The 19,107-nt window shown below is 34.3% G+C and overlaps 1 protein-coding gene across 5 annotated transcripts in view; it reads left to right on the plus strand.

Annotated features, from left to right (window-relative positions):
• Nucleotides 1–19,107, plus strand: part of LAMA2 (laminin subunit alpha 2) — an 811,978-nt gene that overhangs the window by 736,726 nt on the left and 56,145 nt on the right. For all 5 annotated transcript variants that reach the window (XM_074187557.1, XM_074187558.1, XM_074187559.1 and 2 more), the window contains 5 exons: nucleotides 7–140; nucleotides 1,401–1,560; nucleotides 3,870–3,994; nucleotides 13,580–13,742; nucleotides 14,385–14,529. In XM_074187557.1, the coding sequence (XP_074043658.1) occupies nucleotides 7–140; nucleotides 1,401–1,560; nucleotides 3,870–3,994; nucleotides 13,580–13,742; nucleotides 14,385–14,529 (727 nt within the window). The remainder of the gene's footprint in view (nucleotides 1–6; nucleotides 141–1,400; nucleotides 1,561–3,869; nucleotides 3,995–13,579; nucleotides 13,743–14,384; nucleotides 14,530–19,107) is intronic.

The following is a 19,107-nucleotide window of genomic DNA, read 5'->3' on the forward strand; positions in this document are numbered from 1 at the left end:
CCTTAGACTGATTTCCTGGCCATAGAAATGCGAAAAGGGAAAGTGAGCTTCCTCTGGGATGTTGGCTCCGGAGTTGGTCGAGTTGAATACCCAGATATGACCATCAATGATTCCTATTGGTATCGAATTGAAGCATCAAGGTAATCAACTACTTTAGGAAAGACCATCACCATTGAGACAAATATTTTGAAGTCATCATCAAATTAACACCTTGATAATTAAATCAGTTTCATAATCAATATTGCTAGATATGTTGGGATATATGAATTTTATTCATTTATTTGAAAAATCTATTTAAAGTCTACGAAAACATACTTCTATAGTGCATGATATATAGATGCATGTTTATGTACTCTCTCATAAAGTCCACTTCAGTCCCTTGTGGCATGGACATGACCTCTTCAATGATATGTGAGCAGAGAGGAAAGCTCTTTAATATCTTTGCAAGGTGGAAGTATACGAGCATAGCCTTCTTTCAACCAAGGTCCAATCTAGCTAATAATTGAGGAGGCTTATCTTTAAAATATTGTTCATCAGGTAAATATTTTTGGCCACAAAATACATTAAGATTTAGATAGGTTATGATATCTAGTGATAGGGAACAGTCAAGAAAACATAAACTCTTAAAAAACACATGATATACACATGTATATTTAGTGTGCATGTGAATATAACTGTGTGTATGGATATATTTATATAAACATGCATTGATGCATATATGTATGCATGTATATGTAAGCACATATATGTATATGTGTGTTTTAGTATGGACTTAGGCATGGTTATCAGTATATGTGGAAAGAACAAAACTAAGGTCACCCATTGAGTTTATGTGTTCCAAATGAATCAGATTTTCATTTTTTGAAAACCTATTTCAGTATAATTAAAACCAAGATAAATCAAGAAATCTGGGAAGAGGCTGCTGTGTATAGAGCTTTCATTTGGGGTAAACTCACTATAGGAAATAAAAGATGTCCAGGAAAATGGGAGAAAACAGGACCCATTAGCATGAACAAAAGAAATAGTACATCAGGAAGCTCTCAACTAGAATGTAAAGCAGCTAGAAAATAGCTTTCATTTGACAAATGGCAAATCCATCAACTAATTGCTGCTGTTATCATTTGTCATTAGTCACCAGCAGGCCCTGAGATGAGGAGAACACTATGATGATTGTGTTCCCTGTTTGTTATGTATAATCATAACATCCAAAGAAGATCAGATTCTTTGGTTTAAATTCAGATTTGGGGGAGTAAAAAAAAATATTTGAAAGCTAAGAACTCTGAAGTGCTTATCTTTTAGGTATTGTTGAATATCTCTCTATTTTGTATATTTATTTTTTGAAATGTGTCTAGAAAGCATGTATATTATTTTCTCTTCTTCCTTTCCCTTTGCCTCTGAAGAACTGGAAGAAATGGAACTATTTCTGTTAGAGCACTGGATGGTCCCAAAGCCAGCATCATACCAAGCACATACAATTCAATCTCCCCCCCAGGCTATACGATTCTGGATGTGGATGCAAATGCTATGCTCTTTGTTGGTGGTTTGACTGGGAAATTAAAGGTAAAAGGGTTTCATTCATCCTTATATATTTCATCTTTAAAAACTAGTTATTTCTCTTAACTTGGGAAAAGATTTTCTAAACTATCTGAAGAATGTTAGTTTTCAACTTCACTATTTTTTGCTTAATTTTTTTGAAATCATGACTCCAATTAAAACAATATTTTTTTGAACTGAATACCAAATGTTCATGAATTGCTTTGTTTCCCCAAAAAAGGGAGGTATCTATGCTGTGGCAATTGTTTTTCCCTCTGAAAAAATGCAAATTTCTTCACCTTATTTTTTGTCTCCTTACATGTCAGTCTTCTCAGAGGTAGGTGTTTTTTTTAAACAAAACCTCATTTTAAATATCCCTTGATGACTTAACTCTCATGTAAGATAGGAAGTGATATGAAGTTCATCCTTAGTACTAATTAAAAGATTTATGACTACCTTGGGAAATATCCTAGGAACCATAGGCTTTCAGATCATGATGTCTCTGAAAAATTTAAGTTGATCTTTTCCTGATTCTTACAAGGTGAGGCTCTTAATATTCATAATCGCATCGTGGCAGGTACTTGTGCATTACCAAGTGGCTGAATTTTAAAGGAGTTCATATTGTTGAAATGAAATGAGGTGTTTGTGAAAAGACCTATGGGTGAGGCAGAAGAGCTCAGTTGAATAGAATGGATTAATCCTGAACTTGTAGGAAATATCCAGGGAGAAGATTCGTCAGGAAGATTGAAAAGCCATGGTGACCCCAAATTTTAATATGACAGTTACAAAGGAAGTCTTATCTGTTTCTCCTGAGGACCCAATCCCGACCTTTGAGAGAGAGGGGGTTACAAAGAAGTTTTATTTATTTTACTTTGTTGATGAAGTAGAATTACAAAATAAGAATACTAATCCTACAAGTCACATGTTGAAATCAGCTTAGGTAATTAAAAGTACACATTTTAGGACATTGGTAATCCATTCTCCACCCTCACATAAATTATTTTTGTCCCTGGGAATGTACCTAGTAGCAGAGTAGCTCTGTCTTGCAGTTGGCTCCTTTGGGGACAGATCAGAAGAGGGACAAAGGGCATTTACAGATAATCTAAAATACTCATTAAGGCCAATCATTTTAAGCACTAGCCTCTTGGAATGCTTAGTAGAGATACTCACAAGTGTTGAAATAACCCCCTTGGGAGAAGTGCAAAAAGGAGAAGAAGAAGCAAAAAGAAAAGCAAAACTACTATGTTGAAAAATCTTCTGTACATTTTAGGGGAATCTCTGCTTGTGGTGGAAAAAAATGATTGCATGAAGTGCTGCTGCTGTTTAGTCATTTCAGACTCTACATGATCCCATTTGAAGGTTTGGTGGCAAAGAGCGGTTTGCCATTTCCTTCTCCAGCTCATTTTCTAAATGAGGAAACTGAGGCAAGAAGGGTTAAATAACTTGCCCAGGGTTGCAAAAGTGTCTGAGCTTAGATTTGAACTCATGAAGATGAGACTTTCTGATACCCAACCTATCCACTGCATCACCTAGCTGCATGACATTTTCCTACTTTAATTTTCACTCTAATTGATCGACATCATCTTTTTTACCCAGGGAATCAACTCAGTTCAACAACTGTCTTTTAAGCACCTACCAATGACAATCATTCTAGCCCCTGGTTCTACAGGAACAAGCACTGTGATTCTATAAGTTCTATATTTGAAAGGAAATTGACAACGTTATTTGGCTATTATGAAAATTGTGAAATTGTTAACAGTTATTGAGGTTACCTTATTTGAGTTTTTAAGATAAAAATATAAATTGTTAAGATCTGATAAATTATTGTTTTATGATGGAAATACTTTGATTAGAATTTTTCCTCTCTGGCTTAGAAAACTTAAAAACCTTAAAATTCTGGGTCTCCTTAAAAGAAAACAGCTTCCTTGCTTTGACCTAGGAAAAGTGATACTTGGAAACTTTGTGATAAAAGCTTGTAAAAGTTCCTTTCTGTGGAAAATTTTCATCTGGAAGTTAATTCATTGTAATATTAATCTGATATTGATAACAACTGTGTCCAAAATACTTCAGCTGAGTACCCACCATAATTTTGACATCCCTCAGTGGGTCTCATCAACTCTCTGTCTCTCAGGTAAGGCATTTTTGTAAGTCATCTTTTATAAGCCATATGGTAGGTTTTTTTTTTTCCCTTCCTCAAGTGCACATGACGCAGATGACTTGAGTAACAGTGGCTTAGTCACTGATGAATCAAAAAGTATGGTCAGAGTTTGTTTTTAAGCACTGGGATAACAGTTTGAGCTAAAAATTTTAATAAATGTTTTATTTCCTATATACAGAAAGCTGATGCTGTACGAGTCATTACTTTCACTGGATGTATGGGTGAAACATACTTCGATAGCAAACCCATAGGGTTGTGGAATTTCCGAGATATAGAAGGTGATTGTAAAGGATGCACAGTAAGGTTAGTTATTGACCTCTCTTCATCTAGTCCTCTGTTCCTCATAGTCTAAGTTTTAATATTCAGTATTCTATTATTATAAATGAGGCATCAAATGATAGCATAGTTTTTATTCTATTCATTGTAAAGATTGGCACACTCTGGTTAGTATTTCTTATGCCTAGAAGGTCATGTGCTAAGAGGCAAGGAATATGAAAAGGAAATGGAGCTAAAGGAAATAGTTATTTGGGAAGGAAAAGATAAAAAGAGTCAGCATCTACAAACTTGTAAAAAGTATTAAAATGTCCACATGTTGGGGAAAAAATACTTTAAAATAAAACCTGAAAAATATTTGCCTAATTTTAAACTCCCTGAGGGTAGGAACCATATCTTCTTAACCTCATACTGATCTTTGGTGGGGGGGAGAGGTGTTGTAAGGCAAAGGGATCAAGTGACTTGCCCAAAGTCACACAGCAAGGTAATTATTAAGTATCTGAGACTGGATTTGAACACAGGTCCTCCTGACTCCAGGACCAGTGCTCTATTCACTGTGCCACCTAGCTGCCCCTCTCATATCGATCTTAATCTCAGTACCTCTGAGGTATGTATGACCCTGGACATAAACCACTTTACCTCTCAATTCCATAGGCTATTTTCTAAGACTATAAATTGCAGAACAGTACTAGATTTGCTTTGGTGATTTTTGGTTAATTTTTTTCTTTTTTTGCACATGAAATTGCAAATCTATTATGTACAACTTGCTATTTCTTTTTTATCAGGAGTATCAGGAGTCCCAATGAAATCAAAAGTCCCAGTCTCCCTGCCCCACAAAAAAATAGAAAATAAAAAGAGAATAGATTCCCTAATTAATAATTGAACTCAGCTCTTCCTTATATCACTAAAATCTTAGATCTTTTGGGAAAAAGATTGGCAAAATTGTCTACTAACTTGAGAAATAGATTAGGGGTATGCTGGTAAAGGTTTAACAGCCATTAGGGTAAGAGAAAAATAAACTCTCGACATACTGACACACTTTTAAATTTAATCTGCATTATTCACACCATCTTATCTAGATACTCAACATAACAATAATAACCCAAATTCTAATTTGTAGCATTTACTGTTTTCAGAAGTATAAGTGCTCACACTAAAACTCTAACAAGGGTTCTCCCTAGTCAGTTCAAACTGGTAAAAGCTTGATTTGGATTCACATCAAACAAGAAAATATTTGTGAAGTACTTAGCACAATGTCTTGCATATAATAGGTAGGTTACTCTTTCATATCAGATACTTCTATGAATTCCTGCTGGATGAGAGACAAACATGAAAAAATAAACAAAATGAACAAAGGGAAATAATGATTTGCTTTGATTGGTGTAGAGATATGATTCTTTTTCTCTTGAAGAAATTAAGAATTAAGGACAAGACATACTGATTATGTTTAAAAAACATTATCTGTACTATGAATAATGTAAAGAAAGAAAAATAATAGCTTAGGAAAAATATTAATGGATAATGACAGGTACACAGAAATACATAAAAGAGTAATCTTTATATATTATATATATATATAAACAATTGTTTAAAAATATACAAAGTTAACACCAAATCCAAATGGATAAATTATCAAAGTATAAAATGACAGTTTTCAACAGAACATTATTAATAAGCACAAATCATCAATAATCAAAATCATCACTATAATCAAAAGATGCAAATCAAAGCAACTTTGAGATACAATCTTAAATACATCATATTAACAAAAATAATAAATAATAACCAAAAAATCAATGAAACTCAGGGCTGGTCAGGGCAAGTCAATTAGCAAATACTTATTGATCACTTAATATGTTCCAAGCACTGATCTATGAGCTAGGAAACAAAGCAGGGCAAAGACCTAGCCCGTGCCCTGAAGAAACACATTTTCAAATCAAGAAAACAAGATAAATACAAAGTAGAATGAAGAAACTCTAAGGTGATGCGGCCAGGAGCTCAGAGGTGGCAGAATACAAAAGGAACCGGGAATGGCCTCCTAAAAATAGTAGGTTTTAGACTGAGTCTTGAAGGGCTCAGGAAAAACCAAGAGATATAGAAAAAGAGAAAAAAAAGCATTCCAGCCCTGAGGGAGAAGTGGAATATTGAGTGTCACTTCAAGTACTGCAAGGAAGCCAGGGTTGCTAGAGTATACTTTTAAGAAGAAATAATAGAAGAAAAATAAAGGATAAGAAGACAGGGCTATGGAGAACTTTCATTTTTTGTAAATGGAATTGTAAACTTTTATAGTCTTTTGTTAAGCAATCTGGGGATATGCAGTAAAAGTTAAAAAAATAATTTTATTCCATGATCCATTAATTCTTTTGTTGAAAATATACTCTAAAGTCTGATCACTGCAATGATCAACTACCCATCCCTAAGACTGAACTTTTCTCCTCCTGCAGGAAAGCTGATGAGCTTAAAATGAAGAGAGAAATACATTTCAATATGGCCAATGTGGGAAAGACTATTTACGTTTATGATGAAAATTTTGTTGTTGTTGTTCCATGGGAGTAGTAATGAAAGGATAGATTATAAATGCATTTTAAAAGGCAAAACTTATATTTACTATGAAGTAATAGAATATATATATATATATATATATATATATATATATATATATATATACACCTTAAAAGTATAGCAACAGTCTAAAAGAACTATATTTTCAAAGATTTTTCATTGTAGCATTATTTGTAATTAGAAACAACCACAACCAAACCAAAAGATAGCTAAATATCCAAATGACAGTGGGGGGGGGGGGGGGATAGGCCATAATGCACTACTGCAATTGAATACAATAACACAATGTTGACCAACAAGTACAACAAATCTAAAGAAATGTAAAAAGATGGTTGAAATAATGCAAAGTGGGAAAAAACAGAACTAGGGAAAAAAAAGACTTTACAACTGCAAATGGAGAATTCTGGTGACTAAAAGGTAACATAGAACAATAGATAGAATGATCAATTTGGAGGCAGATGACTTGAGTTCATATCTGGTCTCTGCAACTTAATCCCAGTGTGATTTCAGTTCAATCATTTTGCCTTTCTTCTCTTCACTTTCTTCATTTCTAAAATGAGGAGGCTCAAAATTTATTAAAGCTCTAGATCAATCATCTATGAAGGAATCACTGAAAAATTATGACATTTATCCCTTAAAATTCACTTAATCAAAAATAAATACTTATAAAGAAAGAATAATTGGTTGCATTTATGTTTCTCTATAGTTAATAGAAAGCAAATCTAATTGGTTGTATTAATGTTGATATTATTTATTATAATTCATATATTATATATATATATATGTCTTAGTCAAAAGGATCCTTCCCATAAGTAAATTGTAATATAACCATCAGTAGAAATTAACTAGTAGAAGAGTTGAAGAATATTAAAATTGACAGTTAAGAGATCTGAAAAATTAGGGGAACAGCAAGAAACACTTCCAATCATTTGGTTGGTTGGTGTGGTCTTCTTTGTTCTTCGAATGACAAATAGTTCTCTACTTTACCTAGTATTGCAGGTAAAATATCACACTTCCTTTCCAGCATGTCAGATTAAGGCTATATAGGAAGCAGTTTCTAAATTATACTTAACTCTCTTCTCTTCCCTATGCACTCATGTAATTGGCCATTAAGATTAAAATAATAGGAATACCTAAGTATTTTAATAAGCCTTTAGCATAGCTTTGAAAAAAATATGAGTCTTTCACATATTTACAATTCACAGGCACAGCTATTTCCATTGCAATAGAGCTAAAAATAGGAGTGTTACTATTCATAAGATTAAGCTACAACAACTAGATCTAAAATCAAGACCCAAGTAGGGAACCAGGAAAAGTTAAGGCTTGGAGATAAGGCTCATTAATCACACAAAGTAGTAGTAGTCACTTTCCATGAAAATGTGTTAAAAAAATGAATAGGAAAACTTTAAAAATCAGATTGTTGGTGAGTGAGTGTTAGCTCCAAGGCAGTTAGAGATATAAATCTAAAATAAAAATTCATTTAAAATAGTCTAATGAGGATAAATCATTTTAATAGAAGCTTAGATGGTTAAATGCTGCATAAAATATATTATAGAGTTTGCTATAATTTTCTTTTAATCCCAAAGTCATAAGTTTAAATTGAACTACAGTTGATCCAAAGCAAGCTCATACATGAGGTAAAATTAGTTGATCCAAATCTTTCTGCACAGGTGGCCTTGCCACTGCCTCTTGTGGATAAGCACTACTCTTGAGACCCTCCCCAACTCCTTCAAGAGTTAGAATCATAAGATTTAGTCCTGGAAGGGCTGTTGACCAACATCATCTAATCCAACCTCTAAATTGTGCAGACTAGGAAACTGGAGAGTCTAAATCCACTTGACCTTTTTACATAATTAGATTGACAAATTCACTACTAGAACCCATGTGTTTTGACTCACACACCAGTGCTCTCTCCACTATAGTGTGAGTGTGAAATGGACAAAATCTATGAAGTAGAGTGATTCAACTCCATAGTTGTGGAGAAGAAATCCATGCTATCTATTTTGTTAATATACCTTTCCTGATAAGACCCATAACTTTGGTTGTCCTTTTGGTACAATGTCATAGAAAGTTAATATCTTTAGGGATGGAATTTTATGCTGGAGTGTGTGAACTTACTTTTTAAATAAGTGAGGTTATTAGGCTTAATAATTTAATAACCTCCTTTAGAAGGTCTAATTCTAATTGTGGAAGCAAATAAGAAAACAGCTAAGTACATGCAAGATCTATAACTTAGATCTTAACCTGGGGTTTATGAACGTATTTTTTAAATAACTTAATTACATCCTCAAGGAGCTCTAATTCTAACAGTAGAAGCAAATAAGAAAATATCTGTATAAGATCTATGCAGAGTAAAGGGAAGCAATCTCAAAGGAAAAGACACTAGCAGATAAATGTAATCTAAAAATATTGCTATAGATGGTGGGATTTGAATTATGTCATGGAAAAAGAAATAGAAAATTCAGGAGTAGGAAGAGACATGAGGCAGAGACCATTTAAAAGGTTATTGCAATAATCTTAGAAAGAAGTGATGAAGACCAAAACTAGAGTGATGGTTATGGGAATGAAGAAGAGAGGACAGATTTAAGAAATGTTGTTGACATGGAATCAACAAGATTTGAAAACTTATTAGATAAGTTAAGTGAGTGAAATTGAGGGTTCAAGAATGACACCAAGATCATGAGCTTGGATGCCTTGGAAGATGGTGGTGCCCTCAATATCAATAAGGAAATTCAGAAAAAGAAATGAGTGCTGGTTTGGTCATTTTAAATTTGAGAGCCTCAAACAAGACATCCAATTTGAAATATACATGTGTATATATAAATATATAAATTATTTAATGATGAACCCAATAGAGCTATTGAGAGAGTATAGAGGGGAAAAAAAAGGAAATTTGGATGGTTACAGAGCCTTAGCTATAATACCAGTTCATGAGGATATGGATAAGGAATCAGCAAAGGATGGAGTACTTAGACAGTGAAAGGGACAATGAACAAAGAGTAGTGTCACAAAAACCCAGAGAGAAGAATGGTTCCAGGAGGAGAGGATAATCAGCAGTGTTCAATAAAAATTTAGAAGAGGTCATTAAATATGACAGTCAAGGATTATTGATACCTTTGAAGAGATCAGTTTGTTGAATGAAGGTGGGTTAAATAGAGATTGAAAGAAAAGAAATACCTGCACCTATTGAAGATGAATTTTTGAGTTTCAAGAGAGATTGACCTAATAACTCACACTGGGGAGGAAAACTGAAGTGAATATGTTCCTTAAATTATTGCTTTTAGTTGATTGGCTGTGTGTGTGTGTGTGCGTGTGTGTGTGTGTGTGTGTGTGTGTGTGTGTGTGTGTTTTGTAAAGGTCACCTAGCACAGTAAATAGAGCCAGACTCTAAGTTAATAAGAGATAGTTTTATATCCTACCTCTAACACATACTGGTTATGTGACTCTGGGCAAATAACATCTTTGTGCCCCAAGAAGCTTTACAAATCTATAAATTGCACAAGAGGGGTTTATTTGCACTGTGCCAAGGAAAAGTGTGTGTACATACATACATAAATATAGATGCCCAACTAGATCCACAATTTAGTAAGAGATAGGCCTAGATCTCATGTGGGGAAATTACCTACATCTTCAATGATCCCCAAACTGCTTATTTTGTCCCAAAGATTTTTTTAAACCATTACTTTTCTGAGGATATTTTAAAACTGTGGATCCTGGATCCACCTCATGATCTTAGAAGAATCAAAATTGCAGATAACTCAAAGGATGATGGAGAGATAGATTTCTTGTGGTAAATTTTTCTTTCTTTCCATCCTTTCAAGATGATCTCTGTAGTCATCCAAAAAAAGCAACCTGGGAGGGGCGGCTAGGTGGCGTAGTGAATAAAGCACCAGCCCTGGAGTCAGGAGTACCTGGGTTCAAATCCGGTCTCAGACACTTAATAATTACCTAGCTGTGTGGCCTTGGGCAAGCCACTTAACCCTGTTTGCCTTACAAAAAAAAACCAAAAAAAGAAAAAAAAAGCAACTTGGCTCTGTAGATTCTGTGGCCCTTGTCCTCTCAGCAATCACAGATTCTGAAGAGCCAGAAAAGAAACTTTTCAATATCGAAGTCCAATTTTTGTCAAAAGGCTCAACCTTAGAAACTATTTTGTTTTTATTTCTAGAACTATGATATAAAAATAGATGCTGATGTATCATAACGACTACTGGACTTTTTCATCTGACTTATAATCAAATTCTCCTATGCGTTCTGTCTCTCTTGATTGGAATATGAACTCCTTGAGAAAAGGAACTGTCCTGATTTTCTCTGCATCCTTAAATTTGATGGTCTTTTTTTCAGTCCTAGTCCTTGATTTTTCCTCCTAAATACCCTCATTTTCTTCTCTGGGTTTTTAGACAGATCCTCACCTGTCCTATCACTCTCCATATTCCTTTGCTGGTTCATTATCTATAATATGACCACTTACTGTGGATGTTCCCCAAGATTCTGTCTTCATCCCCCTTTTCTTCTCTTTCTAAATTCTCTCCCTATCATTTTAATTATCATCTCCTGACCAATGCACACCAGAACAATATAACCAGTCTCATTGTCTTCCCTGAGTTTCAGTCCCATCTCCTCATTGCTTGTTGGGCATTTAAAATTGTTTGTCCCAAAGATATTTCAACTCATTTTGTTCATATAGAACTCATTATATCTCTTGTCCAAAAATCTCCCTTCAATGGGATACTCAAGACTCCGCCACCAAACAAAGAATCCAACCTGATACTAAAGAATGAAGTCAGGGAGTTACAGATTATATAAGTACTTTAATAATTAAAATGGGATACTCAAATGAGGACAGTCTGGGGCTGGTGGTCAGAAAACATATTGAATTCACCACATAGACATCCACCCCCCAAAAGACCATGAAAATTATAGAAATCAGAAAAAGAGAAGAGGAGTTATGTTATATGTTAGGATTCGCTGATATTTTGGGGATTGCTCTGCTCAGCACTGGGCTCAGGTGCAGACACCTGGGTACCATAACAATGCTGTTTGGGCTGAAGTCCCAAGCATTTGAGGCCTTGACTGGTCTCTGGATATGCCCCAGTTACTGTGTTTTCTTTTGGATTACATTAATCTTGGTTTACATCATTCATGGATTTCATTGATAGGGACTCTATATTATTTTATGACTTTCTCAATAGTAACTTTTCTATGAAATTCATATTTTTCATGGTTTTTACATTTAGGGGAAAACACATTATGACTTTCATTAAAAGGGACTCCACATTATATTTCTATCTTTCCATCTAACCTTCTTTCCAAACTTAGCTATTTTTGTTAAAGATTTCACCATTATTCCATTCTCACAGGTTATCCTCAAAAGATGTTATCTTCAATTTCTTAATCTTTCTCATCCCCCATATCAAATCTATTACTAAACTTGCCACATTACTTCCATAATATCTGTAATATCTCTTGCATCTGATCCTTTCTCTCTTATTTAAATATCTATCACTTTAGGTCTAGCTCTCATCCTCTCTTGCCTAGATTATTGCAGTTACCTAAATTAGTTGTCTAAATTAGTCTCCCTGCCCCGAATCTCTCCCCACTGCAGTTTGTCCTTGACACTACTGCTAAATTATTTTCCTTAAGCAGAAATTTATGTCAATCCCCTACTAAATAAATTGTAGAGGCTTCCTATTGTCTCTAAAGTCAGATATAAACTCCTCTGTTAAACTTTTATAGTTCTTCAAATTCTTGCCCTAATCAAATTTTCTAGTCTTATTGATCATTACTTTCCCTTCTACATTCTATGACCTAACTAATCTAATCTCTTTGTTCCTTCCACTTGGGTACTCCAACTCCCCTTGCTATGCCTTAGCATGAGTTGTCTCCCATTCCTAGAAAACATTGGCTCTTCTAATTTGACTATTAGAATCCCTTACCTCCATTAAGGACATATCTCAGGCTATATCCTCCATGGGAAGCCATTCTTGATCCCTGCCGTGGCCTAGTGCCATTCCTATCAACTTCTTTGATACTTTGTATCCATATGAACTACTTTGTATTTGTATTTATTCTATTTTATATATATATATATATATATATATGTATGTATATATATATATATATGTCCTTGTTGTCTCTAGCATTCAAATATGAGCTTCTTCTGAATAAAAATTATTTTATTCTTTCTATTTATATCCCCTAGAACCTAACCAATGTCCCCATTGGAGTGGGCACCTAGTAAATTCTTATTACTAAATGAGTAATTGGGAGGTAGATGCATGTAGTCCTTAGAACATTTCTTACCCAATTAAGAAGTAATGTAAATGGAAACAATGTAAAGACTGACAAATTGCTTTCTGGGGGGGTGGGGGGGAGGGAAGTAAGATTGGAAGAAAAAATGTAAAACAAATAAAATCTTTAATTAAAAAAAGAAGTAAAGTAAAAGATATCATGGACATGTGTGACTTAAAAGTGTTAACAGATAGAAAAATAACCAATGAACAATCTAAATGCTGTATTGGTATTACCACAATATTCATTTAACCAGGAGAAGACTTCCAGTATTTCAGCTTGATCCTCCATGGAGGATTTATGAAAAAACTTGGGCAAAAATTGCACAGGATAAAAAGGCAGATATAATCTATGCCAGTAAAGGAGGTACCCACACTAATAAGCTTATATACAATGACTGAAGTCATTGGTACAGTATGATGAACTCTGTAGATATGTAATAAATATTTTTGCTTATTACTGTTCCTATTCCATGAATGTCTTGTTTTTCTTTCTTACTATTCACTTTCTTTTGTCCCATCCCAGTTGAATGTTCCCTTTGAATCAAGACCATTTTAAATAATATTTACATGATTTATATTATTCATTCTTTTATTTAATCAAAAAAAATCCTTACTGAATGTCTATTAAATGGGAAGCATTATGCTAAGTACAAATATATAATAAATGATACATGGTCCCTGACCTCCAAGAGTTCACAATAAGTGTATGTTATATTAACAGGGTGAATATTTTAACTAACAGATCATTTTTTTCCTTTTCTAGTCCACAGGTAGAAGACAGTGAGGGTACTATCCAGTTTGATGGAGAAGGTTATGCTTTGGTCAGTCGCCCCATACGCTGGTACCCCAATATCTCTACAGTCATGTTCAAATTCAGGACTTTTTCTTCAAGTGCCCTCCTGATGTACCTTGCTACCCGAGACCTGGTAAAAAAAATCACACATATATTCACACATACACAACATATAAATGTCATGGGTCATTTTAACTAGTATAAAATAAGACAAAAAAGCAGAGATTTATTATGTAGCATTCAGTCATGGATAATCCTAATAGTAAGAATTTATTTAATTTAGTAGTTATTACTTCAGACATAAACTTAATGTGATTTTCTAGCTATGTGACCTGTTCCTTTATATAGCAGACTACAGATTATAGTGGTTTGGAATCTTGTCAAAGTCAAGCTACTATTCCAAGCTAGAAGTCTGTTCAATTATTCACATACCTCTCAAAATACTCACTTGGATAATTATTCTTCTAGGATACTAAATGATAGCCTAATGGCTTACTTGGTATTCTCTTCAAAGTGCCTCATTTATGATAAAAGTAGACTTTTCTTTCAATAAGACCTATTGTAATAGCTTTATCATAGCATTTTACATCCTTAGAACCTATATTTCAACACACATAAATTGGTGCATTCTGTCCATAAGAACTTCTTTTCTAATGTAGCATAGAAATTCAGAAAAAGAAACCATAAATGTCACAAATTCCTCTGTAAAAGAAAAAGCCTATCTTTTTAATGTATATATTTTTCTAATCATTGGTATTTTTGGCATTATAAACAGAAAGATTTTATGAGTGTAGAACTTACTGATGGACACATAAAAGTCAGCTATGATCTGGGTTCGGGCATTGCTTCTGTTATCAGTAACCAAAACCATAATGATGGGAAATGGAAATCCTTCACCCTGTCAAGAATTCAAAAACAAGGTGAGTTTTTTATGATGATAGCATCCTAAGTACTTTAATTATCCCATTTACTACAACTCACCATCTAATCTCAAGGAAGATGGTGTCCATAATTGTCAGTTCTCAGAATTTCTATAAAAACATGATATAGCCAATTCTTCTGCTTAGATTACTATAGATGGTTTGGGTTAGATGTGACTGATTGAAGTGTCAAATGGTTCTTCTGTCATTTTCTTTTGAAACTCAGAGCTTAATTCTCAGGCATAAAATTGTTTCACAACTTACAAAATTGCAACCTGTAATAGGTTTGAAAAATGTTTTTCCAGGTAGTTCCAAGATTAGACTCTCTCTAGAAAGCCGGTAGAGCAAGTGTTCATGAATCCAGGGCCATTTGGAAGAGTTTCCAGGGCAATAAGCCAGTGATCCTTGGCCCCTATTCCCCTTTTTTAAAAAATCCAAGTTATCAAGAAATGATAAAATGTCTTAATATTGTCTGAGGAAACAGTTGTGTCTGAAATGTTTAATAAATTCCCTTTAACACATAATCCCATAAAATCTCAAACCAAACAGTATAAGAAAAAAAGCTAAGAAACATTTAAGCTGCCATTTATTAGGCCCCAGACTTAATCAAGGCCCCTTTTTATTGCTCAGATAAATAATTTTCAAAATTTAAGAATATATATATATATATATATATATATATATAGAGAGAGAGAGAGAGAGAGAGAGAGAGAGAGAGAGAGAAAGAGAGAGATTATATATAAAGAGTTGCTTTAAATATTGGGATATAGGAGAAAGAATAATGTATTTGCAATGCTAAAAATATGGTTTTGTATCTTACTTTGTTTGTGAATGAGTCATATAACCTCTCTCAGTCTCAGTTTCCTCATTTATAGAATGAAGTGATTGGTCTAGATAGGTGATTGCTAAAGTCTTTTTTTTTAAGGTGTTTTTTTTTGCAGGGCAATGGGGTTAAGTGGTTTGCCCAGGGTCACACAGCTAGGTAATTATTAAGTGTCTGAGGCCAGATTTGAACCCAGGTACTCCTGACTCCAGCATCAGTGCTCTATCCACTGTGCCATCTAGCTGCCCCCAAAGTCTTTTTCCAGATATAACATACTATTCACCCATTCATGTTCTGTTTCTATATTCACAAACCCCAAAATTTCTTTATCACAATCTTTTATCTCCCCCAACTTTCTTTTGGACTTATAACCCTAAACCCAGTTTTTCAACTTTGCCGTTACTTTCAATCTCTTTACCTTCAGTTCATTCCTAGACCATCATTCTGCACAGGTTATGCTCTCCCTTCCTTAGCTCAACTTCATGGTGATTCATTCCAATTCCATTGTCTTTTCAACATTTTCTCCCTTATCCTAAAGCCTATTATCACATCTTTCCAAATACCAATCTTTACTTACCACTGTGATCACCATCTTTGTTTCTATTAAAGTAATACTGTACAAGGCTGGAAAACAAATCATGGAATTGTGCTGAATAAGTTCACTACAGATATAAGTTAAGCCCCGTTGGGCTCTCACTGCAACATGGCAACCCTTCTCCACCTCTCTAATCAATTCACTCTCTTATTCACCACAACAGCTATTTCAAATGTTTTTCTCTTTTCTCAAGTCTCCCAAGGCATTTTCTCCATTCATCTTCTCAGATGAGGACTTTGTCTCTTACATTCCAAGAAAAAGAAAAATTAATCCATTCACTGAGTGTTTCCTCTTCTTTCCTCCTCTTCTCAAATCGCTCAAAACATCTTCCTCTACTATCTCCTACTTAAACCATGCTTCACATGAAAAATTAACTAATCTCTCAACACATACCCCTTGATCCCATTCCCTTCCCTATTCTCTAGCAGATTTCCCTTTCTATCATCTCCACAATCTCTCTCTCTAATCTTTAATCATTCCCATTATATTAACTGTTTCCCTGCTACCCCAAAATAAGCCCATATCTCCCTCATCCTTAAAAAAAAATTCCCAATATCCTATATATTTTCTCTTCTTTGCAACTAACTTCCTTAAGAAAGCTATCTATACTTTATTCTCCTGTCCTTGTCTCCTTATTCCTTCTATTCTAGGTTTCTTGATTTTCTCTTATATACCTGACTACTCTTTCTCATCCTCATCTGGATCCTCAAGAAGACCCAGCTTCATTAGTTCAAAACTGATCTCAAATAATTGCTAGCTGTGTGAACCTGGACAAAATACTTAACCATTTTTGCCTCAGTTTTTCATCTATAAAATGAGCTAGAAAGAAATGTCAAACCACTTCAATATCCTTGCCAGAAAACCCTAAATGTGGTCATGAAGAGGTAGATACAACAGAAAAATTAACTAATGTAATCTCAAAGGGAAGGTGGACTATCTGATTTGAGATGTCCAAGAGGTGATGACAGAATGAAGCTCAGAAGAGAAACAAAGAATGGATTTGTAAATTTAGGAAATATTTGCAAAGAAGGGATGATTGAACCTTTGGCAACTAATGAGATCACCGAGTGAGACAGTAGAGAATGAAAAGAGAATAGATCTCAAGAAAAGCTTTGAATGATACCAACAGTTTGTACATATTCTATATTAAGTTCATTATTCTATCCACTGCTCCACTTAGATTCCCTGGGATTACATTTATACTATATATTTTATAATATAAATTTTTAATGTTATTTCTCCTATTAAAATATGAACTCCTTCAGAGCAAGTACTATTGGGTTTTTTATTTATTAGTTTGTTTTTATGATCAGTGAATAATATAATGCCTGGTGACTTAGTAAGCACAGAAATGCTTATAGATTGACTGACTGATTCCATGAAATCTGAAGGGATACAATGATTACAGGACTCAAAGTCAAGAGGCTTAGGCTCTAATTCCTATCTGATTAATTTAGCAAGACTCTTCTTGGGACTCTTTTTCTTCATTTTTAAAATAACAAAATTTGACTTTGAGCAAATCACATAATTTTCCTGAATCTTAGTTTCCTTATCTGCAATATGAAGGAGTTGGAATAAATTGCCTCTGAGATTTCTTTCATTTCTAGATCTATGATCCAAGAATCCTATGAATCATTGACTTCTAAGGTCCCCTCCAGTTCTAATATTCACTGATTCTATAGGTTAATTAAGACCTACATATGCTCTTTGCTTTCATCAACACTAAAAATTTATATCGATACCTTGTTGTTGTTTTTATCATACCCAACTCTCCATGATCCCATTTGGAGTATTCCTGGCCAAGATCACTGGAGTGGTTTGCCATTTCCTCCTCCAGCTCATTTTATAACAATTGATGAACTAAGGTAAACAATTAAGTGACTTGTCCAAGATCACCCAACTAGTAAATGACTGAGGTCAAATTTGAACTCAGATCTTTCTGACTCCAGTGTCTTCATGCTATGCACTGTAACTTGCTTATCTTTATTCTGCAGAGGCACTAGTGGGGGAAGAAGAGGAATGCATAAGGGTAACTTTTATAAAGGTTGGGATGAAGCCCTCCCTTTACCTTGGTCAAAACTTTCCATCCAACATAATAATTTGGTTTTGAATAGGTTCTTGCCACTGCTGTTTGGTTTTAGAATGAAAGACAACTAGATGGTACAGTGGACAAGAGGATTAGACTTGGAGTCAGGAAAACCCAAGTTCAAATCTTAGCTCAAATACCCACTGTGTGACCCTAGAAAAGTCATATCTCTTTTTTTGTTCTTGTTTTTGCAAGGCAATGGGGAATAACTTGCCCAAGGCCATACAGCTTGGTAATTATTAAGAGTCTGAGACCAAATTTAAACTCAGGTCTTCCTGACTCTAGGGCCGGTGCTTTATCCACTACAACACTTAGCCACTCCTACCTCTTTCTTTAAAGAAAAAAATTATTTATTAACATTCATTGCTCCCTCCCCCTCCTCTATCACCTACTGAAAATACAAGCAATACGTTGTACAACACCTCTTTTAGTCTCAGTATCTCCATCTAGAAAAATGAGACTAGTTACTTCATAGGGCTATAAGTGCCAAATGAGAAAACATGTAAAGCATTTTGTAAGACCCTGAAGCACTTTATAAATTCTAGCTATTATTATTAAATTGATACACATAATCAAGGATAGGGACAAATATTCTCTTCTGTGACTGAAAATCCAAACTACTGATAGAGTACTCTTTGAACAGTGCCATTTAAAAAGTTAAGTTCTATAAAAGGAGGCTATTTCTCATTGCATTAACAACCCATATGCCAACATTACTTTGTTGAATTCAAAACGAGGAATTCCATTCCAGCAGTCAAAAATCACAGATATATTCAGAACTTGACTACCTTGGGCAATTCAATTAATTTCCCGAGGTTCAGGCTCCTTATCCATAACATTTAGGGTTGAACTCTGAGGCTGCTTCTAGATCCAGTCCAAGATCTTTGATCTCTGATTCTATGATCCTAAATTCCTATCATTTAGTAATTATTTTTAAACAAAAATGCCATCCTTTTAGTTCAAATATTCATGAGTAGAATCTGTATTTTAGTATTTCTACAAATGAAATAATCATGGAATTTTGTATTTTTTGGAGAAATTCTCTTGGTGATTTGAGGCAATAGTTTGGGAGAG

Source organism: Macrotis lagotis, chromosome 5 (assembly GCF_037893015.1).
Source record: "Macrotis lagotis isolate mMagLag1 chromosome 5, bilby.v1.9.chrom.fasta, whole genome shotgun sequence".
Lineage (NCBI taxonomy): Eukaryota > Metazoa > Chordata > Mammalia > Peramelemorphia > Peramelidae > Macrotis > Macrotis lagotis.